Genomic DNA, 25,880 nt, shown 5'->3' with positions numbered 1-25,880 from the left:
GGCGAGCTCATGATATCGCTGACAGGTTATCTTTATACTAAGCGCGGAATCTATAACGGGTTATACGCCATATCGAGTCGTCCGAAGGCGATCGCCTATCTCTTTCCTTACTGTCGTACTGCCATCGATGCAACTTGAGAGAAAAAAATAAATAAATGCCGCTTAGACTGGAGCCTCTTTAAGGTCATCTCAAAGAGGACCCTTAAAACAGACCGTTAAAGTCTGCGAAGAAACTAGCTCTGTATAACGATTTACCATCAGCATTTCACAGAGTGAATTTTCTCGGTATCGGAAGACGAAGAAAAGAAATATTCGACCTGCATCAAACTTAAATAGTACTGCCAGTAAATGTATTATCCGAAGTCCTGATACTCTAAGTGCCCCTTTGTTTCGTTCGAATTGAACGTCGACCGTGCGTATAGGATTAGATTTATAGTTTGGAAGACGACTGTGTTCCTGTGATAAATGAGAAACGAAGTCAAAGAGGCTTTGCAAAGTCTGTCGACTTAAAGTAATCCGTGCTCTGATAGCAAATGCGACAAAGCTGTCATAATAAGGATAGAGTTACGGAAGTCTGGGTAAATTTTGACCTTGAGAATTTCCCATTCCTTGGCTAATACCCATCCTGCTGCCCAAGCCGTATAGTACGAGTAAATGCGACCACCAGCCAAGGACTAATTGCTTCCAATACTGGGTTGGGTTTGGGCGAAGTTACATTGCACTGCGTATGCATCGACCTGGACTTCAACAATCCTAGTCACCTTGGATGGAGGGTAAGTACCTGACCATCTGTGACATACCTGGGCATAAATACGATTGAGGCACGACCAACCTTCCGTAGACACCTCAATCAGCATGACGACACCATTCAGCACAGGCCTGCTGGTACTTCAATGCCTTCGTAAAAGCTCAAAGAACCCCCGCGATTACCGTTACGTTTGGGAAATCCCTGAATGAAAAAGGACGTCACGGAAACTAAGAGACGCTGCGTACATCGCGTATTGCATGCTGTGTAAGAAACTTCAGCGGCCATTTTAACCTGAGTGTACACTCGGAGTACCATACATGCCTATCCTCGCAGCTTCGAAGTGAGTTGGAGATCCGATGTAGCGTCGTTTGCACATTTACGAACATTTTTGACAACGAACCAACGCGGATAATTATATAACAAAATGCACCGGCGTCGTTCGATAACTTAAAATAACCTTTGAACCCCCTCTAGATCGCACGACCGGCTGCAAAGCCGTAGGAAAATTCTTCCATACGATCAAGATACGAAATATCTCGCGTTCGATTATTAACTTCGAAAATCCGAATACGACAACGGTTCACAGAATCGTCACGGTACGTCTATTTCCATTTACGTCGATATCCGTTACTCCTGGATCAAAGAATAAAGACGGAGTCCGCAGGCGTCCTTGAATATAAGAGAGTAATTTTCACTCCTCAAACATCTCGGTATCTCTGGTAGGGTGGCTGCACAGGTTCCCCGAAAGATATCTCCGCCGGGTTGTTTCAGATGCACTTTAAGTGTACCCGCCCAGCGAGCGTGTTATATCTACATTGAGCGTAGCGCGTATAACGAGTGTGAGGAAGGCGTGGGTTGTTACTCCGACTTTGCGGGAGAGTCTAACCGGAGGGATGTACGGTCGGAGTGAGTTACTGAGGGGTGGGGGACGGGGCGGGGGGGGGAGGTAAGGAGGGGAATTTACCGGCCGGGTATACACGGGGTGGGGATAATTAAACCAAGGCAAAACTTGTGCGGAGGAAGTGCGGAGAGAGGTGGAAGGGGACGGTGGGGAGGGTGGGGGGGACGGGGGTCGCATAAAGGTTGCCATGGGAACGGGGATGGGATCGGGCCAATCGTGATCCTCTTTGTGGGCGTGGCCTTGTATTGGCCGGCGTTTTTGAGGAGTAGGTAGAACCGACTCCTGGTCCCGGAGTTCCGATGTGACGTCCACGGACAAACGTATCATGCAGGGGAGAGCCGGGGTAGGGACGACGGCTTGTAAACGAAACCAGTTTGCTATCTGATCCGACTGAAGCAACAGCCCAAAAACTGGACTCTGCAGACCACCGCGTAGCAACTACTCCGAATTTCTATCGAAAATCAAAACCGTATAATAATAATAATACTAATAATAATAATAACAATAACAATAATAATAACAATAATAATAACAATAATGCGTTGCAACACCCCTCGCCTAACCGCAAGACTTCCTTGAACAGTCGGGAAAAAGCAGGAAAATTAAAAAAAAGTAATAATAAACTACCGTATGAAAATCAAAACCAATAACGAAAAAAAAAAACGAGTATACGTAAAATGATAAAAAAACGTGAGTAATTCAGGTAAAATTGATTATTGCTTATACCGATGAGTGAACGTGTTGTTTGTTGTATGTTGGTTCGTTGTAGAGGCGAGTTTTTATTCACACTATCTTTTCGTAAAATGTGGCGGTGAAGTTTGTCGATCGTTTCGGGGTGCAAGGAGGGTGAAGAGAAAAAATAAGAAAAAAATTCAACGTGATACGATGTGAGTGAGAATTGAATTGAAAAAGTGATTCGAACTGATTCGTGACGTAAATCGAAGAACGGGGGGGAAAAAAGGTGTTTGCAACGGAGCTCGAATTGCTATTGGTTCAAAGATAGAAAGCTAGTTGTAATTTAGGGATTGTTATAAAGTGAAGGCTTTGTCAGTGTGATGGTTAACGGATGTTTGAGAACTTTATGAACACTTTAGTGATTCCGAAATTACGGACCGCCGACAATATACCACAAATGCGAAGCTCTGGCGGAAGACTAATAAAATATTGTGTAATCCATTGGACTAAAGTATGTGAAGATTATGATGTCGCTGGTAAAGTGACTTTAACGCCGCGGGAAAAACCGCTGCGTCGTAAACAGGAATATATCATTCCAAGTGAAATTACTAGACGAAATCAAACGAAGAGAAAAAAAATGATTACGTATTAAGCCAAGTAACCTGAAAACTTTAATAAGCCTTTACCCCCGCAACGATAATTAGCTCTTCAATTATTACCCCATAATTTCCCCAGGTTGCTAAGAAGAATTAAAAAAAAAGTTTATCGCTAAGCATCGCCATAAATATAAAGTTTTTGGAACCACACACGAGCCCGGATGAATTTTTGAAAACGTCCCCAAAGAAAGGCCTCCGGATCAAACCGCGTTTAGCCAACTCCGAGTCGAAATTCTCTAGGATATCGAGGAAGCGAATCGGTATCGGTCGGCGAACTTCCCCGTTCCCCGAATGAATTTTGACTGTCGCTGACAACCGGGAGGCCAGGCCGCAACCATCAATAAGAACCGAGATGTCAGCCGTTGCTCCAGCTGGTACTGGAAGTGCGACGCCGAACAACAGTGGGCCGATCGTCCCGGCGCCGCTCTTCGCGTTGCCGCTGTCATTTACGGTTGGCCAGGTAGCGACGGTCTGCGAAACGCTCGAAGAAAGCGGAGACATCGAGAGGCTGGCAAGGTTCTTGTGGAGCCTGCCGGTAGCGCACCCGAACATCCAGGAGTTGAACCAGAGCGAAGCGGTGCTGAGAGCCAGGGCGATAGTCGCCTACCATTCGGGCCACTTTCGCGAGCTTTACGCGATCCTTGAACGGCATAAATTCACGAAAGATTCGCACGGAAAGCTGCAGGCGATGTGGCTCGAGGCGCACTATCAGGAGGCCGAGAAGCTGCGGGGAAGGCCGCTGGGTCCAGTGGACAAGTACAGGGTAAGGAAGAAGTTCCCCCTGCCCAGAACAATCTGGGACGGCGAGCAGAAGACCCATTGCTTCAAGGAACGCACTAGGTCCTTGCTCAGAGAGTGGTACCTCCAGGATCCCTATCCGAATCCGGGAAAGAAGCGGGAACTCGCAGGAGCGACGGGACTGACACCAACGCAGGTTGGAAACTGGTTCAAGAATCGGAGACAGAGGGACAGAGCTGCCGCCGCTAAAAATCAGTAAGTTCTACTCTTGTAATTCTTCTTGCCCTTTTGTTGCTCGCTTTCGACGGTTTACCGACGGTCCTTTGGTTGGGACATGTGTAAAAACAGTGAACTTCCGAAGTTGAACATGTGTTTTTAAAAGAGCTACTTCGTTCCCTCGTCGCTTTCCAGCGTCTCTGTCCATCTCTGAAATGTACAAACTTGACTCGTATCACTGAAAAAGTTAGAAGCTGTCTCAACATTTTCCACCCGCATAAGTTGATGTGAAAAACTGATTCGACGGCGGAAAAGAATCCAGAGATCAGCTGTCGGTTTTTCAAACAGCAAAACGTTGCATTGGACCTTTAGCTTTGTCAAATGTGAAAAACTAACGAGATCCAAGGTCTTTGGTATTGTATTCCAATTACCGATGCGGGTACGATAAGAGCCATTTCGTTTTAAACGACCTGTGCACAGGGTGAATATTTGTATCGCTTATACGACGTGGAGCGATTAGCGGAGCGTTTGATACCAGTTAGCGGTTAGCTAAATTGTTGTTGTTACGACGTTGTACCCGGCAAACGATGTGCCTTTGTGGCGGGGTTCTCTCTCTCCGCATCGGCTCGCTCTAGGGACAATCTGGAAGAGGGTTGCGTAATTTCATTTCACCAGAGCCGCCGGGAGGGCCGCGGCTGCCGTCGGTTTGACGATTTTCAAATTACGTCTCTGAAATCGCATTTGGTGGACGAAGCTCCTCACTATCCCTTCATCGTTCCCAATCTCTCCTCGGCTCTAGTTCCATTTCTGGGTTACAAGATGAATAGACAATTCCAAAAACTATAAGGGACGATCTCTCTTACTTAGTCCCGTCCTTTCCAACCCGACATCCAGGAGCGTGCCTTAGGTGAAACATCACGCATTACGGTATCGGTCCGTTTACACCTGGGATCTCACTGCCGGGTGTTCCTTAGGGTAAATCCCCCGCAAGAAGAGCATTAAAGGTCGGTTAGACCGTAGTGCCGTGCTATGGTTTCCATAGATTACCACCTGTCGACTGACTGCCGCTAGTCAGTAGGCAGACAGGTAGGTGAGAGGGGGGAGGTGAGAAAGGGTAGAGATGGTGGGTGGCTGGGTGGATAGACGTCTCGCACAAACGCGTGGTAAGCATTTCACGCTAGTGGTTTCATTGCCCCGATGTTATATACCGCACCTTTTACTTTTTGTACTTGGACTCGATCGCTAACGGGCATTTTCAAAGTGTTAAACGATCAATGAGTTCGCCCCTCTCTGTCTTCTCGCTTTCCGTGTCGAGGGCTCATTCAGAATTTTTATGGTTATGACCGATTGTACGATTTTTTGAACGGACGAAAAAGCAGATTAAGAGGAAGACGCTACCTCGACAAATGGGAATTTCCCAGTTGATTACATTTCTACTTACACGCGCTGAAATCGGTGGGGAAAGTTGAATTTATGAGACGCATCCGGATATACCGAAACATTGTAAACACTTTTATTTCGATCGAAAATCAAGCTGACTAAACACCAACGACACGTCTCTCGTGAAAAGATCAGACTTTGAGATGATATACCACAAGATGTTGATGCTCCGATTCTTGTTCAACGCATTGTCAATACAACTGTTCCGAAAGACTTTGAGGCGATTACAGAGCGAAGGTACAACCCTAATCACTTTCTGGTATTGCTTGCAAGTTGAGAAACCTCGGGGGTCTTTTGAAACCCTAATGTATTGTTAATATAATCTATGCTCAAGCTGAGTGCATTTATTCTTACGAAAGAGCTTCTTCGAAAATTGTGAATCAGTAAAAACAGAAACGCCGTGGGCTTACCGGGTAAATTTAGGCATTGGAAACGACCGTCTTCGAACGAGTCATGAAAACCGTCGATTCGTGTCACCGATAGTGAGATTCCAATGACGCGATGGCGATCAGTGATCGAATAAAATAGATCCCGGATTACGAATAGAGATTAAAATTCAAATAGCACGGATGAGGAGCCGAGCCAAGTACCTCCCGGAACTGAAATTGGCAACAAGCTAGGTATTGGCGAAAAACAAATCCATGCAGCATACACTACACGAAGTCATCTCACCCCGCTCCGCTCGACGGATTCATCGTATATTTTCGCGGTCCAGCGAGCGAGTTATTCAATATAACCGAACCCAAAAAGCCCCCAAGCAATCTCCAAGCATGAAGCAAGCACCCGACGCACCACACAGAGAGCAGGAGAGAGTGAGAGAGTGAAAGAGAAGGAGGAAGAGAACAAGTAGAGTTGGAGAACCAGGGATGGGGATGTCGAGTCACACACCATCGCACATTCTCCCCGAGCTCTGATCCTCGACACTGGAACGTTGGCATGTGTGCGCCGCGTTGAGCTCGGTCAGGTTAGTCGACTTGGATTGGGTCGGGTTTCTCGCTTCCTCTCCCTCTCTGTCGCTCTCTCTCTCTCTCTCTCTCTCTTCCTCTCTGAGCCGAGTCCGGGCTTGGTGGCGGATGAGTTTTGGCCCGAAGCAACACTGGCTTAGGACAAGGAATGGACTGCCGCTGCCCAGTCTTATCAGATTTTGATAAGCTCCCAGGTGTATTAGAAGACTTATCCTTTGTCAGTGTATCTCGTGCTTTCCGTGCCTTCGTCGAATCCTGCGTAAACGCGTTTTGCAAAACGTTGGACGATACGTAGACCTGTAAGAACCGCGTGCTAAAGTACCGATCGCTTAATTTATCATCGAAGCATCAACACATGGGGTATAAATGTAGCAGGATGGCGTTCATCATCATCGGTCGTCATTAGCGCTTCTCGCTTCCATCCACGATGACACCTGCGCCAGCACGACTTCCTCGTGATAAATGACACCCCCGTTAATATAATTTTCTTTTTTTCCTCACTCTCCCTTATTAATTACTCCGCCTAACCGCGTCCCGCACTCCCCTCTCAGTTTTTAATCATTTTGAGATCCGGCGTGTTTCTTGTAGTTATACAGACCGCGTGCGGTCGGATGAAAAAGGAATTCCAGAAAACAACAGGACCGCTGGTATAAGATTTGGAAGGACAGGCGTGTGGCCGGAGCTTCAGGTTTTACGCGAAGTGGGTAAAATTAGGCGAATAAGAAAGGGCGTTTGGTTTATATCGGCACTCCCGGTCAAACAATACGAATCGTTGGTGGTTAACGATTACTTTTTCCATCGTCAAAGGGCGCGGGTTGGAAATCATCAGCCGGAATTCCCGCGTTAGCTAAACAAAGAACCCCGGCCACTATTGACGGCCCATATAATGTAATCCATCACGACGCTTCCACGGGACAGGTTGCTATTAATTCAGACCACATATTCTCCCTAAATCAATACGGTACAACACCGACAAATTTACCCCCATTACACTACATCCTTCTATAGCTCGTACATTACGACCCTGAGAAGAAAAATGACCGCCCACCGCTTAATAGATTGTGAAATAATTAGCGTCGTTCCCGCGATATGGCCACCTTTTTATCCAACCCACCTGGACAACGGCTTTGGCGGATAGTAGGAAACAAGAGAAACATACCCTCGAGACCATCGGGTAATTGCCCGCAGGGAGGAAAACCTTTCCGTGTCCATCAATTCCGCCAATTCCACGTCTTGTGGTGTGCAAAAGTTGTTTCCGCACCGGCAGAGTTCATCGGCAGCTGTCACCACCTTTCGTCGACAGAATCGCGACGCTGTTGCAAACACAAAAACACACACACACCGTTTTTGTTTCACGTCTGCGGATCGTGATGCGTGGAGTTGTTTTCACGCCAACCCCACGGGACGCTTCTCGCAATCCCCCGACTGTTCTGGTCCGGCGGCACCTCGATGGGGCGAAACGTTAGGGCGGAGAATATTGGACCACAAGCAACTAATTTGTCTCGTATATACCGTCACGATATCGATTCGTTTCAGCTCCGCGAGTAGGTAGGTACAATTGTACCTCGAAGCACATTTGGCGTGCGTTTGGCAATTCTATTTCCTTCCATTCCACGCACTCGATTCCATTCTACCCCGATCTCAGATCCCGCTTTGTTCCTTTTCGTGCTTAAGTATCCGTGCCCACCTAACGCCACGCCACGCCAAAGAGATATGTATGTGTATATATATATATATTTTTTTTTTTATGTTATATTGTCTTCTCACCCCCTTGCGAAGGGTTCCTGGCGAAAAATGATTCTTTCACTTGTGCAACATTCTTTATGTTTCTAATATTGTTTGTATCAACTGTGGTAGGATGAGAGACTAAGATGATGGGCTTTGCCCGCCCCCCTGCATCGAGCTTTTATCATCGCGCGTCAGTGAGATCTTTTGTTTTGGTCGAAATAAACGAGCTTCGGATCACAGAGAGCGATCGGGGTGACCGATGGTCGATTGTTATACCGGAGGCGAGAGACATAATAATCGGTGCTCATTAGCGGCGGCGTGTTATGGGTAGTGAAAGAATCGGTATGGAGACGACGAAAGTAGGAGAGATGATCGAGGACGGAAGAATGTGTGTGTAAGAGAGAGAGAGAGAGGGGGGGGGGGGGGGAGGAATTAGGCGGTAAGAAAAAAAATGAAAGAAAACAAAGGAAAGATAAAGCCCGAGGCCGGGTAAGAAATAAAGAGAAAAGATTCGAGGCGTTGAAAGGAGTACTCAGCGCATAAAAGGGTCATAAGGTAACCGATACCTTCCATCGACATTGTTCTTGGAATAGAATGAAATATCGTGCATGCCGCGACGCCGGGAAAGGGACGAGAGGAACGAGGCCTACCGACGCGTTAGGCGTTTTGCTTTCGTATATTAGAACCTTCCATATTAATCACGCTCCGTCGCACGAGACCGCCTAGGAGCCGCAGCCTCTCTCTTACTCTCTCTCTCTCTCTTCTTGGGACCGAGAAAGAACAACTTTCCTCGTACCGCAGTGTCCGAAAATACAGGCCGAGTGGAGATAAATATGGAAAACGACGAAAGCACCTCATCCAGGAAACAAAGGGACGTCTTGCACCATTCTAATTACACGCATGATAGTCTCTGGAGAATACCAACCAGCCAGAGTCTCCGCGAGGTATGCGATCGGCTCCATTGAGAAGTTTGAAAAAACGTAAGACTAGGAGCAGCAGAGAGAGCGAGAGAGAGAGAGAGAGAGAAAGAGAGAGAGAGAGAGAGAGAGTGCAGTGAAACAACTCGAACCGTTTTACGTTCTTATCGTTGCTGTATAGCTTACAGGAGTCTGCGAGAAACAAAGCAGCGATTTACTCTATACTGAGAGAAATTTTTAGTTCCGGTTACCGCTCAGTCCTTAACTATTTTCATTTTTTACCACAATCGAAAAATATAGTTCTAGTAAGAAAATGAAAATTAGTTTTCTAGCTGTTACCGGAAACTCTGGTATCCGTTACTGTTCTTTCTCATTACGATCACTGTTACTATATTTTCATGTCACTGTTGCGAAAATTTAATGCTTGTGCAACAATAAATTGACGTTAAAGCCTCGCTTAACTAACAAAGTAGAGTAAACCTCACAAACTGATTTTGCGTCGCAATTAGCAAAAAAAGTACCCCGTTTTTCGTAATTCCAACAATATTCAAACAGTTTTTTTTTTAACGATACCTGTTTTACTGAACTTCTCTAGTTATTGTAACAGATGAAATTTTTCTCAGTGTAACTATCTTATTATTAAATCCATCGACGATGTATTCTCGATAAAGTATAACGGCTACAAGTTAATATTGCGAAGTGTACGTGTGAGAGCTATGAGAAAACGCGTGGCTATATCTCAAAGCACGTTCGGTGAGTGATCTTGTTTTATTATCCCCGCGGGTTCTCGATAACTTTCAAGACTTTGAGTATCGTCGGAAAAAGATGTGAAACGAATTGGGATCAGGGTCCTCCTCGTCCGAAGTTGTAGAGCGTACCGTTTGTTCGAAAGTAAATATCGTATCATCATCGTTCGACACGCAAGATAGAATCTTTGCCTGAAACGCGTGTTGAAGTGTCGTTTTCCGGACGTTTCTACAAGGGGTCATTGCAGGGGATATTCGCCGGTGTAACGCTTTCTCGTTATCCGGGCTCGTTAGGGATCGCTGGACCGAGTTCACGTCTCGGAACCTGACACTGCGCATTATCTCATCGATAACCCGGACTGCCGTCGACCGGTCGCTAATTACTGAGATTGAGACATTAGCCTGGCAGGCTAATGACTCGTCTTCTCACCCCGAAGAATATTGCACGTATCGATTTTTCACCGTCGACTGTGATGCTCCGCAGAGGCCGCCAGCATTGGACGAGAGTACCGGACTTCTTTCTGTCCAGATAAAGAGAGAGAGAGAGAGAGAGAGAGAGAGAGAGACGGAGTTAAATGCGTCGAGATGACTTGAAACAAGGAGCAGAGAAACGCACAGACACGCGGACCGTAAGAGGTCCGAGTGAGTGCCTGATTTATGACAAGTATTACGAAGTAGACCTGGACCACACTCTGACCGCGCAACGCCTGCACATGCATGGCGACTCGGATGTGTGTTTGCTTGATCAATAGCGGAAGCTTTTAGATAATGACTGCTTCAGCGAGGTTAGTTCAGATGTCTTTACCGGGTCGGTTGGTCGGTCGTCCTGTTATATCGCGGGGGATAAACGCTGCTCCGGTGCAGCCTTTCTTACCTGGTTTTACCTGCGTCCTCATGCCGCGGGTCCGAAGGAACGTGCGTGTATGTAATGCCATCAGCACCTGTGATATAGGGTTCCAACCAACTTCCAGCCAAGAACGTTCCGAGATCATGCGGTATCTGGTTACGAGGATTCAGGTACCGATGGTGTTTTCCAAGGACTACCTTATAAAGGGCCTCCGGGCATGAGGGTGTATCAAATGTCCCATGCGGTTTCGTCTATGGTGTCCGCTCCTACCCTCCTCCCTTGTTTCATGGTTAATTAAACAACTGACAATCTGACCGCGGTAGTAAGCGGCCGCCAGGAGGTCCCCGATCTTCACAAAATATACGGGATGTAATGTGCACGTAACACACGTCCGTGGCCCCGCGTGGGTGTGTTCGCCTCTGTGTGCGGGATAGTAAACAGAAGAAATCTCTTCAACCATGAATGAAGGTAGCGAGGTTCGAGATCCCGAGATGGATACCTTTCGAGATTTTTTGGATAACTGACGTGCGTAAGGAAGGACCCTGCTGTACAATGGTTCCTTGCGGCCGATACGCGGTGAAGGACACACGAAACCGAGCACCCATCTATAACAGTTGATCCCGATTTAACTAAACGATCAATTTCACGATGTGGGCTCTCTCTGTTCGGGAAAAATTCTTCTTCGCATGTCCAACTTTCCTATCTCTTTCTCTTTCTCGTGCCGCATGCGGAGATGGAGTGAAAGCGAAAGACAGAGAGAGAGAGAGAGAGAGAGAGAGAGAGAGAGAAATGGAATGGGGGGCATTGAGGGCGCGGGTAACAAACGACCCGAAGGTGATTTAGCACATACTCTGAAAAGGAGAGGAGACGCTAGCTGGGCCGTATCGCGTCGATGGAGTGTTTTGTTTCGTCGAAGGCACACGTGATTGTTTTATAATTAAGTCGTTACCTGGTAACGTATGGAAGGCGATGATTAATTGTTTTCAAATTGAAAACCCATCTCACGAATGCGTCTTAATTTCATGAGACGGTTTTCTACAAGCGAGATCATGCTACGTGGACCCACAAATACACCCAACCGGGTAATAAGCTAGATCTTTATAGGTGTACCGTGTATATTATATCTCTCTTGTGGTAAGAGAGCACGAAGATTGAAAATTCTATCCACGCTGCGCAATCATTACGCGGCAGAATTTATAACTAGATGACCTAATCTGTATTGGATCTTAATCTGGACACCTCGCTCGAATCCAGGCATCACGTCGCGCCGGTTATATCTTCTTCTTCTTCTTCTTCTTCTTCTTCTTCTTCTCATACCACGCAGACATGTGTATACCGATTCTCACCTAAACGATTTCCTCCCTCCTCCTCCTCCACCACCTCCACCTTTCCCACTCTTTTTCAAATTCTTGATTTACAAACAGTCTCTCTCTCCTCTCTAGTATTTAGCTGTGTAAACACGTCGGCTTAGCGTGGGGTGCTGCCCTCGGTCCTCCTCTCACACTGCTCCTCAATCCCGCTCTCTCTCTCTCACTTTTTCTCTTTCTCTTTCTCTCGCACTCCCATTCTCTCCAAAAGGCAAACAGTTTAGCTGGAAACAATTGACTGCAGATTTGAGTGCCGGAACAGACGGACGGGGAACACGTATAGAGAGAAAGAGAAAAAGCGAAAGAGAGAGTGAGAAGTGAATTGATCGATCGCCTCCGTTGTTAGATTGTTTCTTACACACGCGTACAGGTTATGTTTATACTCGCACGTAAATTGGACCGAAGAAACAGACTGTCTTCGATAAAACAAATTAAAGGGTTTTCCCTGACCGCGGGAGGGTTTTGCTAAGGTTAAAAAAAAAACAAATACCGCGTAACCTACCGGCGAGTGCAGAGGGAGTAACGGCATGAGGATGTGGGATAAGGAGTGAACGGAAGGTTCGAAGCTTTTAGCAGGATGTAAAAACAAAACGCTATATATCGATTTGATCAGGCGCCTCTCTCCAGACCGCCTCCACCACCACCATCACCACCACCGACGCCGTCGAAGAACGATAGGTATTTTCGACGTGTCCCCCGGGAGTTTTGGCCCCGATGGTGAAAACAAGTGACACTCGATTCATCCCCCGCGGAGACTCTCGAGAGTGTATTTTGCTTCGCAGCTCGCCCCATATATACAGCTGCATTCGCTCTTCGCTGGGTCTCGGGGTCAAACAAAACACTATATCGACTTAGAGCGCGCTACCGACGACTTAACCCAAGGGGCTGTGGGGGGGGTCGATGATTTTTCAATTCAACGATTTTCACGGAATATTATATATTCGCACCGTACACAGGCTTTCTTTCGTTGTCTGCACGAACAACTCAAACTCAGATTTCATCCGCGATGGCGTTTATTAAAATTCATTTTGATCACAGCTGTATTATACATATGTATATAATTATATATAGATTGCGGTACGCGAGCCGAAGAGGAGAGCGAAAATTTGTTTATAAAAAATTTACTTCTCACGCCGGTTCTTTTGTCTTTTGTTATTATTATTACTATTATTATTAAAAAATTTTCTTTCAAACGGAATTAAGCCCGCGTGTATATTAATACGTACATACAAACACCTTACTCGTTCCGCCTCCGTGTATAAGTATAACACGTTTTTAACGGATTTGAATTCAACCACCGAATACTGCCCGTGTTTTTCTACCTTTGTTCATCCTTTTTTTCGTTACCCTCCGCTGCAGGCCCGGGGCGAATTAAATTTCAGATTTATCACGGTAAAACTTTTTTCCCAATAACCCGCAACACCGTTCCCCCCGTGTATGTCTACACACGTATACACACAGATGTATACGCTCTACGAGGATATTATAAATTATAATGTAATTCGGAACACGTATACGTGTCCTGCGTTCGTTTTACCTACGACGTGATACCCTCTTGTATCGCGTGTCAATTAGCCACGGGCTCGGGATCGAGTCGCGCGTAGAAATTGCTGCTGCAGTGCTTTTGAGAAAATAAGGAGGTGCCGGGCGGTGAGCCAGCACGCGTAAACGACATCAGGATGTGTCCACACGGAAGAGGAAAAGAGGAAAGAAGGCGAGAAGCAAGAAAAAGTAGAGAGAGACAGAAACAAAAAAACCACAAATTTCTACCAAACTTTTTGTCGCGCTCCTCGTGAAGCCGTGTGGCAACCCAACAGCCACAACACGCCTGTTTCATTATAACGTATAGATTCTGCACACGCGCATTGTTCAAGCAACATCGATATCGTTGTAAATATTTATTCGACTATAAGTTATACAGGCGTGTATTACCGAATTTGAAAATGCCGCGTCAAATTGACAGCAGCATATCTTACACGTGTACGTACGTGTACATACATATATATGCGCAGGCATAAACTCAAATAACGATATATTTACCAACGATATATACATATAGTCAATTTTTCTTACATGCTCGATTTGTCAGCAGCTGTTCATCTCGGTACGGATAGTGAGAACAAAAAAAAAATCTTGTAAAACTATCAACATAAGCTTCCGTCGATTGAATTATAAAATACAGCGGGTATTTATCAATGAGAGCACCTGCACCAATAACCATACCGAACATGTGTAAAATAACTAATATTTTTCGGAACTTGAATTCTTACCTCAAACACGTGAGCTCCTTACAGGGTGTTGAACACGAAATCTTTCGACACCGATGTTACAGGTCCTCGGGTGAATATACTGGAACCGAGTTCGGGTAGTCCTGCAACATCGCGCACAGATTATACACCGGGCAACGGAGCAATACATAAAATAACGATAAATTCGTTTGGATTTCGCGCCTCGCCGTAACCCGCGGCAGTCAATTCGCAATTGTTTCGAGGGTTAATAGATAGTAAGAAGAAGAGTGGCGCAGAATGTGAGAGTGAGAGAGAAGGTGAGAAAGGCGTCGGGGTTCGACTCCGCGCGTTGTGTGGCATCGGTAAAGTGTCATCAAGGCTGATTAATAGCATAATAATCCGCGAGGCGAACCGCGGGTCAGCCTTTGTACGTGTTTGGCGCGTGAGGTAAATGGAATCGTTCGTAGGTGTAAGAACGTGTGCGTCTGTGTATGTGTAATAAGGGAAGGAGGAAATCACGGGAAAGAAGTTTCGCCTTTTTCGATAGGCTACAGGTACAACAACATCAACAACAACGACAACGACAACGACAATTCGACGACGGGACGTCGTTAGCGTCGCACAATGCGATTCCGCCTCGATCTTCAACAAAAGACGAACGTTACCCCCGCGGGCTAACAAATAGCCAAGAATATCTGAGAAATGATGACAATTGCCTTGTCCGATTTGCTGGTAGACGGGGCTCGGTCCTCGCTCTCTAACCCCATTGTGATACCTCGACACTTCGTCTTATGACCAATCCTTCTGTATAACATTACACCGTAGGCGGATACCTATATATTAATACAGGCTGAAAATGCGAACGTAACTTGGCTTTGTTTATGGGTAAAGGCGGTCCGTGATAAGTTAAACAAAAATTTTTGTGTACAGGATTGTGTGTATACCTAACCGGAACGGAAAAGTTTAAGAAGAAACGGACGTGTGTAAAGCTGCTCGCAAGGCAGCGACGGCATTTGTAGATAGAGAGAAAGAGAGAAAGAGAGAGAGAGAGACCCGTCTAGTTGATGGCAAATAAAAAAACAATTGAAGCGCGTGCAAAGATCAAACAAGGCTTGCAGCAGCGGGCTGCAAACATGAAACAAGTGACAGCCGGCTATACGGCTATGCGTTGGGGTTACGACCCCGCTATAAAAACATCATATACCCCGTGTATGGCGCAGTCCTTTGCCTACGGGATTACCATTTGGGCTAATCCTAGTGCAGCCCTATACACCGACGGCCGAAACGTAGCGAGGGAGGAAGGAGGGAGGGATGAAAACCCTAACCTAAAAATCTAACTCACAAACTCTTACGCGGGCCGCGTAAGAGGATACTTTGAAAGCTTCGAATCAGACTGCGGGGAGGTGGGGTTGAGATCGTGATTTTTACGCGCATCAGGACTCGAATCGACGATTTTTAACGCTCGCGCTTATCGCCCGTTCGCCAAACTCTGCAAGGCTGCCCGCATTAACGAGCTCAATTCCACGACGCGCAGCCTCACCCGTGACTTGATAATTAATGTTAATGATATACGATCGGTGCCCGCGTTTTCCGCCACGTCATTAAACCGAACATGGCTGCCCCGTGCATCTAGAGAACCGGTACGAAGAGACTGCGTCGTGGGTTTTGTTTTATCGGATGTTGGAAGCGCGGCCAGAAATGAATTCTTGTACGTATAACGGCTCGCGGGGATGTACGGAAAGAGGACTGTGCCCCAAAATTGAAAAATACACCGACAAACGACGATGCCAAAGGCGGGGACAGAGCAGCGTGCCGAGGTGCGAGGTACTTTTCTCGGCTCGAATCAGCATCACCGCGTCACTCCGAGAATGATAATTTAAACGATGACTCTCGGCTTCTCGGTATATTCAATTACTAAATAATTGGCAGAGGCAGAGGGGCGCGGGAGTGACGACGACCGACGGCTCGGGACGGACATTATACGTGGAATTTGCACGATTCGAAGAGTGTTACCTACCGAGTCGCGGCAACTTCGATATTTTCTCTCCTCTCGATCCTCTCCCCCTTTACCTTTCGTGTACACCTTACATATAACCAACCTACCACCGTGCCTGTCCGAGTAGGAGTAGCGTGACTTATCTCCGGCAAATTATAATCCAATTTGCGGTTTACATCGTCTACGACCAACAGCCATACGAGGACTGAGGAGGTTGTTCCTCGCTCGTGTAACCTTACGTATCCACCACCTCGCTCGCACGCCTCTGGGATTTATCTTGCTTGTCAACTTTCGGCTCCTTCGTCGCACACTCGCAAAATAAATACCTACACCTGCCAGCTGCCGCTGCTGTTGTTGCTGCTACTGGTTTCGCCGATTCCAACTTTGACTGCTCTCTGGTTAGCAGCTTCGACCACCGCATACGCGACGTGTCAACAGCTTCAATGTCGTTGTGAAATTATACTTTCATAGATAAATGTAATTTTGTCCATAATTTTATGGGCGATATTCACTAATGGCGAATCTGTGTTAAATGTACACTTAATCACGTAAGTGTCTCTACGATTGGAGCTTGCACAAAAGATGGCAATCTAACCCCGGAACGTAAAGTTGTCCATCACATCGGACTAATATTATATTTGGGTTATATCCAACCATTTGGTCAAGCTGTACTTTTTCTCTTGATTTACAAATATTGAGAATTGAAAGTAACAAGTTATTTTTATCGGAATCAATTATAGCCTATGTTACTGAGGGATAGTTTAGCTTTTTATTAGAGAAAGAATTTTTCAAATCGGTTCGGTAGTTTTACAGATTACCCCTTATATACAAATACACAAACTTTACCTTTTTATAATATTATTATGAACATGTGTGAATAAATAATGAATAAATCGAGATATAATATTATGACACTTGTTCAAATACCTGTAGAAATTTGATTAACCCTTAAGCTGCACACCTCCTGTGTATAACACTCGAGATGCCACGTCAAAAATTGTTGCGTAGGTGCATAGATATCTCTTTAACTGTTATATTTCAAAGAAACTTAGTTATCTTTAGGGAAATGAAATTTTGAATACGAAAAACACATTAAAAAAAAAAAAAAAAAAATTATAACACAACAAAATACAGGAAAATTAATCATTATACTCAAAAAGTCATAACTCAATGAATTTGCAACATTTTAAGCTGACAATTGACTAAGTAACTCTCAAGGCGCAGATATTTCAGAAAAAAAAATATTGGCAAACGAATATGAACTAAGCATTTTTACGATACTATTTCATTATCCATCTTGGATTGAATAAGATTATTTTCGATGTCTTTCACATAGAATTTACACTGAAATTTTATTTTCCTGATTAACAAATATTATCAAAATTTCCAACCCATTTGACAACTCTAAGCCAAAAACAAACGAAATTTATATCCACGTAAAGTCACTAGAATGCCTGATACCGACGATAAAATCACGGTGACGTAGAAAAAATTAGTACGAAAATCAAACTGACAAGTGAGAATATGAACAAAATGTCGAAAGTTATTTCGAGTCATCGTCACTTTCGTTCGGTCATAATAACGATGCCGATGCTGTGCAGATTATTGGTCTCGTGTGCGCAGCTACCGATTCGCAAATTCCATCCATCTTTCACCGCTTCACACACACACCCACGCACACAGAGACACGTATGACGTTAACACATACCAATATTCGCAATGCAGCGGCGCAAAATTGAGGTTAAAATTACGAATGACGAGGTGGTTTAAACCGTAGAAGACGGTAACCAGGTGCTACCAGGTGAGTGCCTCGAACAACGTAAGAGGGAAAAGGGACGAGAGAAAGGCGCAGCACCTGATTGTTTTTGCTCCTCGTTGTACGCGGAGTTGGTAAAATGATGAATTACACATCGCCGACGAGTGACTTACGTTACATTGCGTTCCATTCCATTCCATTCCATTTCGGTCGGGAGAAACAACAAGGATAATACGATAGTTTGGATTGATCGTGAATGAAAAAATTGCTCGTCCTAAGTCGCGCTTCCTACACATGAATATTACAGTTTTGTTTCCCCCGGCTGGTTATCGCTAATGGTAGACGGACTGTCTAACTAGCCTTGTCCGAGGCAAGAGAGACGCTCACCTTACGATGTGGGTACCTATACGAGTGAGGAGAAGAGAGAAGAGGAGAGGTGAGGAGAGGAGAGAATTAGAGAAGGACCAGGTAAAGGCTGGCATTGTGTTTCAGATCCGTTTGATAATTCGTCCGAGCAATTACGGTAGCCGCCGTCTATTTTAGTCGAGTAAAAGCATAACACAATTATTTAAATTACACTCAACGAACCAGCGGTGAAAACGCCAAGTCAGTCCCGATTCCCGATTTCAAGATCGCCCCATTATCTCTCTCTATCTCACTCTCTCTCTCTCCCTCTCTCTCTCTGATTTCCGTAAAAATTTTCTTCCTCTCATAGAAATGTCGTACGTCCGTGATTCCGAATTGCGATCGCTTTCACAAAAGATCCCGGGTGGAAACGTCGCGTATTATACGTACTGCACACGTATGTAACGGCGAGAGATCCGAAGGTGATATCACAGCGTAGGTACGAGGTAATAACTGTATGGGCGTCCACCGAGACACGTCATATCCGGGAGTAAAAATGGCCGCCGGTTATAATTTGAGGGGAAAAGCGACACTTTCTGGCAACGAGATATGCCCAACTGATAACAGCTGAGCCAAAGTGCTTCGCATTTAGAGTAGCGCGAGGTATAATAATGTTACATTTATATGCGATATATATATGTGTGTATATATATATATATATATATATATATATACACATATATATACCACATATATCTACACATATAACATGTCGTCAGAGTACTGAACATATTATTTCTTCCTATATATGCGTGTATATACATATATATATATATATATATATATATATATACCTATGTAAGTAAGATGGTATAATAATTTATTTCAACTATACTCGTACATACACAAGATAATTGTTATACACCCTTGGGGAATTTTTTTTTATTTCGGTTAAACAGACGCCGACACGAAGACATAAAATGGCTGACAGCGGTCTGGGGAAAAAATGAATGGCGAGAAAATGGAAATTGACGGAGTTGTCGTCTTTTTTTTTTTTTTCTACGTAAACTTTGAAAAAAAAAAATTAAAAATTCTCTTTCTTCCTTTCCGTTTTCTCTTTTTCTTTCGGATTATGGATAATCGTCGCGTCGAGTTATTAATATCGTATGAAACGAAGGAGAGCGGATGATTAGCCGGGTGTTATAATACGCCTGAATTAAATGTCAGCGTCTCTTTGAAAGGAGGTGTTTATTACAATCTTATAGAACCGGTCGTTGTCGGATTAACGCGTTACGGAATAAATAATTCGATACTTATAAAGAGACGACGCAGGTGAATATATATATATATATATATATGTATATATATATGTATATATCTGAGTATGACAGGTCTGTCGAGAATCTGAGAATCGATTAACCAGCATCTCGGAGCGTTCAACTCACGATTTCTAAGAAAAAAAAAGAAAAAAATAATCGAAATTCAATAATCATATCGAACCGATTGTACAAGTTTCATAAAAACTGAACCCAAGTCGCTTCCTCGTTCAGATTAACGCAAGAGCGTTAATTCAATCGAATGGTGAATAAAAACAAAAATTTACATCCGAATTTTAATAATTCGTATACTAACCGAACGGAATAAAAAATAAAAAAAAATAAAAAAATAAAATCAAACTACCGCGGTGACGTTTCTGTACGATTGTGAGAATTTATCATCATTTCCTCAGAGTTGGTACAACGTATACAAATGTACTGCACATATTAAGTACCTATTTGTATAACGTTGTGCCATTCGGATTCTTGAATATGAATGAATAATAAAACAACGTCGGTGTTATTATAAATGGCTTAATTTCACCGAGAAAAGATTATCGTAAAACGCGCACAAAACTCTCCGCGCCCGTCTACACCTTACACAAAACTTAGGCACAACTTGACGACGATCGAGTCGTGAGATATAAACGAACGAACGAACGAGAGTGTGAGAATAAAAATGCAAAAACTGATAAGTAAAAAAAAAAAAAAAGTGTAATGAGGAAAATGAGATTCTACCGTACGCGTGTGTGAAATTCAAGCCTATTTCATATATATATATATATATACATATATGGGGGCACCTACGAGTCCGTTGCGGGGTTATAATTTTCAAACGTGAAATTAATCGTACGATTGCAGATAACGAGGTAATTACAACACCCGTAAGGACGAGCTGGCAATTTGGCGCAGCCCAGGAAGGCTTCTCGGTTTTTTGTGTAAACGCGAAAGATAAGATCTCGGCTCATACAACATATATATACCTGGCTGTATGTCGTTCATCCCTGCGCAGGATTATACTTTTACCGCACGGACATTCCGCTCAGGAACCGCCGCGCGTAAGGAATTTAAAAAGCTCACTTTACCTGTACAAATATATCTATCTATCCGTCTATCTGTCTATCTATCTATCTATCCATCTATTTATCAACGGGTTGCCCTGCCTTCCTGCGTCCAGGTATTTGCATTTATTCATCTTGCCCGGTGCTTAGGGCAAAGCACTTTGTTCGACGAATATCTAACATCGTGATTACACGGGTTTGTTATACCTACTCAACTTCGGGATCAAAATTCACGCTGGATGTAAATCGGTTCTTAGAGTAGAGGCGGAAGAAATTAACTACACGAAAAGTAAATATCGTTTAATCCAATGAGAACTGGAATCGAGGTTTGCGTGAGATTGTGTGCCGAGACTTTTTTTTGTCTCGGAACTTTCAACTTTCCCATTTTTTCGTTTTGAGATAAGATGGAAGCTATTGTAATCACCCGGAAAACGACAAGTCGACTTTCGGCTAGATCCTCGGGTTTTGAAGTTTAGAGAATCACATTCAATTATTTTCCGAAGGTCTCGATAACGAGTTATCGGATTTCAATGATTTTCGTCTCAATCGACGCGGTTTTTTCAAACTTAGAACTGATTAGATTTTGGTTTCGATCCGTTCGGTAATTTTTTAATTATTTGGATAGTGAAATTCCATAAAATCGTATAACAATACGATATGTTGAGAACGAATGAATGGATTTGAATGAAAATTCATACCGTCAGGTTTTTGGATCGCTAATCACAAATATAAGGTCATATTTGCCAATTTTAAATTTGGTTTATTCAATGAGCTAAAAAAAAAATACAAACATTTGGATTTTGATGAAAATTGGTACACGTAGGGTTTTCGGGTGGCTGATCACGGATCTGAAGTCAGATTGCGAAATCCAAAACGGCGATCCGATATGGTGAAAAAAAAGGAATAAGAAAATTCCGATTTCTGTACAAATTGGTAGGCGGAGGTTTTTCGGGTCACCGATAACGAATCCAAAGTCAGACTTCCGAAATTTGTAATGATGAATCCATTATAGTAATTAAAGATAAAAAGAATCGTCATATTTTCATGTGCCTAATACGGTATCCGAGGACTTTGAAATCGTTAATCAAGAATCTGAATTTGTAGCCCGAAATTCGAATTGGATATTATTCATCTCTTATTCTTCGTGAACTTGGAACCTGCAGCGACATAGCGCGACTTAAAATTACTAAAATTCGTAAACCATTGACCGTTTTACATTTTTATAAAAACAATGTTCTCTTCCCATCTCCCGGTGTCCCGTTTCCCTCGTATTTCCCTAGGCGAGGGAGGCTTAAGTGGAGCTTGAAATTATTCTCGAGATCGTCGTCGTCTTTGGGAAGTCGTTCTTATTGTTAAAACATAGCTCGATTATTAAATTTGACACTCGAGGAGGCCGCCGTATGATTCCCAGTCCTTCGAAGCAGAATCGCAAGGGATTTTCCCCTTGGTGTTTTCGGACCGAGCGATGGGGCAGAGCGAGTCCAGGTCCCCGGGGACCTCGATCCGGCAGCTCCTCGACTAATTTTACTCTCCAGACCCAGGAATCAAATATACATATACACATACACGCACCTTCGAGCCGTGTGAAAACACTCGCGACGCGGAAAAAATTCCGCGGTCCTTCTTGTAGGAAGAAAATATATTCATTTAGGTGTGAAAAATTTTCAGATGTTACGCAGCGACGTGTTTAATATGAAAAGAAACAAGCCGAGAGAGAAAGGAACAAATTTACAAACGACTGTATTATTTTTCGCACTTTTCATTTTTCTTTTTTTTTTTCTCAACGCGTGTCTACCTTTCCTTCTTCGTTCTTTCTTCTTTCCGTCGTCCGTGACCCACGTCACTCTCGAATACTCAAAACGATACGGCGTATTTCCGGTCGAAGAAACGGGACTCGATATAACGCGATATACGGAACGGAGTTGGTGCAAACTCAGAGCGATTTGGACCGCGGGATTTCGGCGAGGGGTCCGGACTTCGAGAGAGTAAAAGAGAGAGAGAGAGAGAGAGGAGGGACATTCATTTCCCGAGTCTCTGTTGTACGAGCGGTTTAAGGAGCGGTTGAAATTTGAAAGGTCCTTCGAAGGTCAATTCCGTTCTAGTTGTCGTTCGAGAGGAGACTCTATTCTTGCTGGGAAATTGCCCGAAATTGATTTACGAACTCGGCCGCTTCGCTCCTCTCCTCTCCTCTCCTCTCCTGTCCTCCTCCCGTTATACTCGATGAGACTTTTACGTCACAACTTATCGGAATTGATTGATTCGAAACTCCCACGGGAATACGTAACCTGTCTGTCGTACCGCTGCAGTGCACGAATCGTGGCATTCGGTGAAAGAAGAAGAATAAAGAACGAAAGAAAGCGAGTGTGATAAGAAGACGAAGAATCATAATCGTGAAATCTTTGCCCGATCCTCGTATCACAGCTTCGAAAATCCCGCACTGACAAAAATTTCGTTTCTTACAGTAAGTAGAAAAATTGAGGTATCGTTAGAAGAAACTGTTTGAATATTGTTGGAATTACGAAAAACGAGGTACTTTTTTTGCTAATTGCGACGCAAAATCAATTTGTGAGGTTTGCTCTACTTTTTTAGCTAAACAAGTCTTTAACGTCAATTTATTCTTGCACAAGCGTTAAATTTTCACAACAGTGACAAGAAAATATAGCAACAGTGATCGTAATGAGAAAGAATAGTTACGGATACCAGACTTTCCGGTAACGGCTAGAAAACTAATTTTCATTTTCTACCTATAACTATATTTTTCGATTGTGGTAAAAAATGAAAATAGTTAAAATGACTGAGCGGTAACCGGGACCAAAAATTTCTCTCAGTGCGTATTGCGTAACACTTATATAGAAATCCGTAAGGGAGGGTGAGATTTTTCTCGTCGATTAATGAAGCGAGGATCGGAACTTGAGGAGCGACGAGCCCTCGAAGGGCGGAGTTAAACCAAGTGAAGAAATAAGGAGGAAACGGGGAACGTACCTTAATACACGTTGTGCAGTAGCCATGTATAATGTACGACGACCCGGTGTAACGAAAGAATTATTAAGTCGGAAGTTACGCCGTCGTTCGCCATCAATTGCGTCTTAAAAAGAGAGAAAACTCGGGCCCTCCCCCTTCCGGAAGAAAAGAATTTATATTCGTTTAGCTAATTTATGCCCGCACAGCCCCGAGCCAACCGTACAGCACGGCTGAGCCCTTCGCAGTTCTCTACCCCTTGTGTTCATTTTTATTTTCCACGCCCAACAGACGGCGCACCTGATTACAAAAGACAAACGTAATCAGCGAAGGAGACTAGAAACTGAGAACGAACTGCCCGCTGCAGAAACGGCGTTGAATAATCAAAGAATAATGAAATTACTCTGCTGGACTTGAGCGGAGCAATTTCGCATTGCGAATTCTAATCCTTTTTACGCATGGACGTGAAATCGTCAACGTCGTTCTCTCCACCGCAACTACTGCTACACTGAGAAAAGAGTTTATTTACCATGTTAACAAACGTATATTTGAATGTATCGCGAAATACGTGATGATCGATGAAGATTTGTTAACAGTTGACGAATCGTATTTGGCACAGATAAAATTTGATAACAATAACGAAACATTTATTTCGCGATATATCTAAATATAAGTTTGTTGACGGTAAATTATTAGTTTTCACCTCCCGAATTCTCGGCGTCATCGCACGAGAGTGTAAATCGTTACGTTCGTTATGCGAATAATATTTTTTACCCCTCGAGCCGTAAAATTGGAAGAACACGTTGTACAAAAATTGCAAAAATAGCAGATATAAGGTCGTGTATGTGAAAGCAAAGCCCTCACCGGAAACAATAATACTTTACTGTTATAAAAAAAAAAAAATTATTATTATTTATTAAAAGTAATGATAATATCAATTTTTTATTTCGTCATAGAAAGGTTTTGAACTGAGCAAAACGAAATGAACTGAATTCGATAGTGTCATTTACAAATAAAAAATTGAATTCAATCAACCTTGATTAATCAATTGTTGATTTTTGAATTGTTTAACAGAAAATGAAAATAACATTTGTTAATTATGCCTCCCAAAGCTTGGCCTGTATTTTCTCGTGAATTTGATTGGAATTTTTTTTTTTTTTGTTCTCTTCAGCAAATAAGTAATTCCAAAACACGATTGCCACGCCACCTCTTGGGGATAAACTGATCTAACAATTCTCAGAATTAACCAGAGACAGCAACTACGAGTGCGAGAGACAACGATTCGGGGAATTTAATTCCTTATTCGTTTTAAACATACCGGTGTGTAAAACGGTACTTTACACCCGCAAAACGGATCGTAAAATCCCATTTTACGCCTAGGTAGAGCAAAAATAAAAAAAAAAAAAAAACTTATATTACGTTATAATTCTTCTCTACGAGGCGCTGTTTGGCAAATATGAAAAAATTTGACATCGTTCTTTGGATGTTTTTATTAGCAAAAATGTTACTTCGGAAGCACCCGTTACACGAAGGGATAAAGGTAGCTGCCCCGGTGTAACGCAACACTCTGGGCACAGCCCTGATCCTGATCCTGGTTCTTGAATAAGATAGGATCTTAGTGATCCTGCACGCCACGATGTGCACTATACTATTTCAGTGCTCGCTGCACAAGTCGCAGAAAATGTACGTGAACGCCGGTATTATTTTCGAATAATATCACGTATGCGAGGACGGCGCACGTGAGGATATTGACACCGAGGCGAGTATATCGCGTGTAAAATGGTGCAAGGATATCGACGGCAGAAAAGCGAAATCGGTGGTAAAAGGGTTTCGTGTAATTTTTTTTTTCTTCACCTGAGCTAAAATCAACCAAAACAATAAATAAAGGTAAAAGGCATTGTGTTCGGTTCAGCATCAAAATATATTCTGATTTATCACGTTTATGAATGGTAAAAGGACGCATTCTCCATTTTTTCTGGTTTTTTTTTTTATTTCGGAAACGACGCTAAATCCTTTGAAACGTAAAGATTCCTCGATTTCGGGAAGAATGTTTAAAATTTGTTGCTTGTTTTTTATTCTCAAATAATAATATCGAACGTAACGGTACGTGGAGGTATGTCGGCACTTACGTTCTTGGACCATTAGTGAACGTGATTATTCTTTGTAAAGTTCGCCCGAAGACTGAAATGAATGATTGACAAACTGCTCCGATATCCAATTACTGAACGACGATGTTGCAAGAGAATGGTCGTCGATGCGTTGGATTGAACGCACCG

General features: G+C 43.6%; 2 protein-coding genes across 2 annotated transcripts in view; one reads left to right on the top strand and one right to left on the bottom strand.

Annotated features, from left to right (window-relative positions):
* LOC124305926 (SUMO-activating enzyme subunit 1) overlaps positions 1-14,290 on the bottom strand; it is a 34,180-nt gene extending 19,890 nt beyond the window's left edge. Inside the window, exon 1 of the mRNA XM_046765939.1 lies at positions 14,215-14,290. The gene's annotated coding sequence lies outside the window, so the exon portion shown is untranslated. The remainder of the gene's footprint in view (positions 1-14,214) is intronic.
* LOC124305922 (homeobox protein SIX3) overlaps positions 1,898-25,880 on the top strand; it is a 37,449-nt gene continuing 13,466 nt past the window's right edge. The window contains exon 1 of the mRNA XM_046765934.1: positions 1,898-3,973. Within this exon, the coding sequence (XP_046621890.1) occupies positions 3,333-3,973 (641 nt within the window). The 5' untranslated portion in view covers positions 1,898-3,332. The remainder of the gene's footprint in view (positions 3,974-25,880) is intronic.

The sequence above is a fragment of the Neodiprion virginianus genome, chromosome 5 (genome assembly GCF_021901495.1).
Source record: "Neodiprion virginianus isolate iyNeoVirg1 chromosome 5, iyNeoVirg1.1, whole genome shotgun sequence".
Lineage (NCBI taxonomy): Eukaryota > Metazoa > Arthropoda > Insecta > Hymenoptera > Diprionidae > Neodiprion > Neodiprion virginianus.
This window is presented reverse-complemented; position numbering and strand designations above follow the sequence as displayed.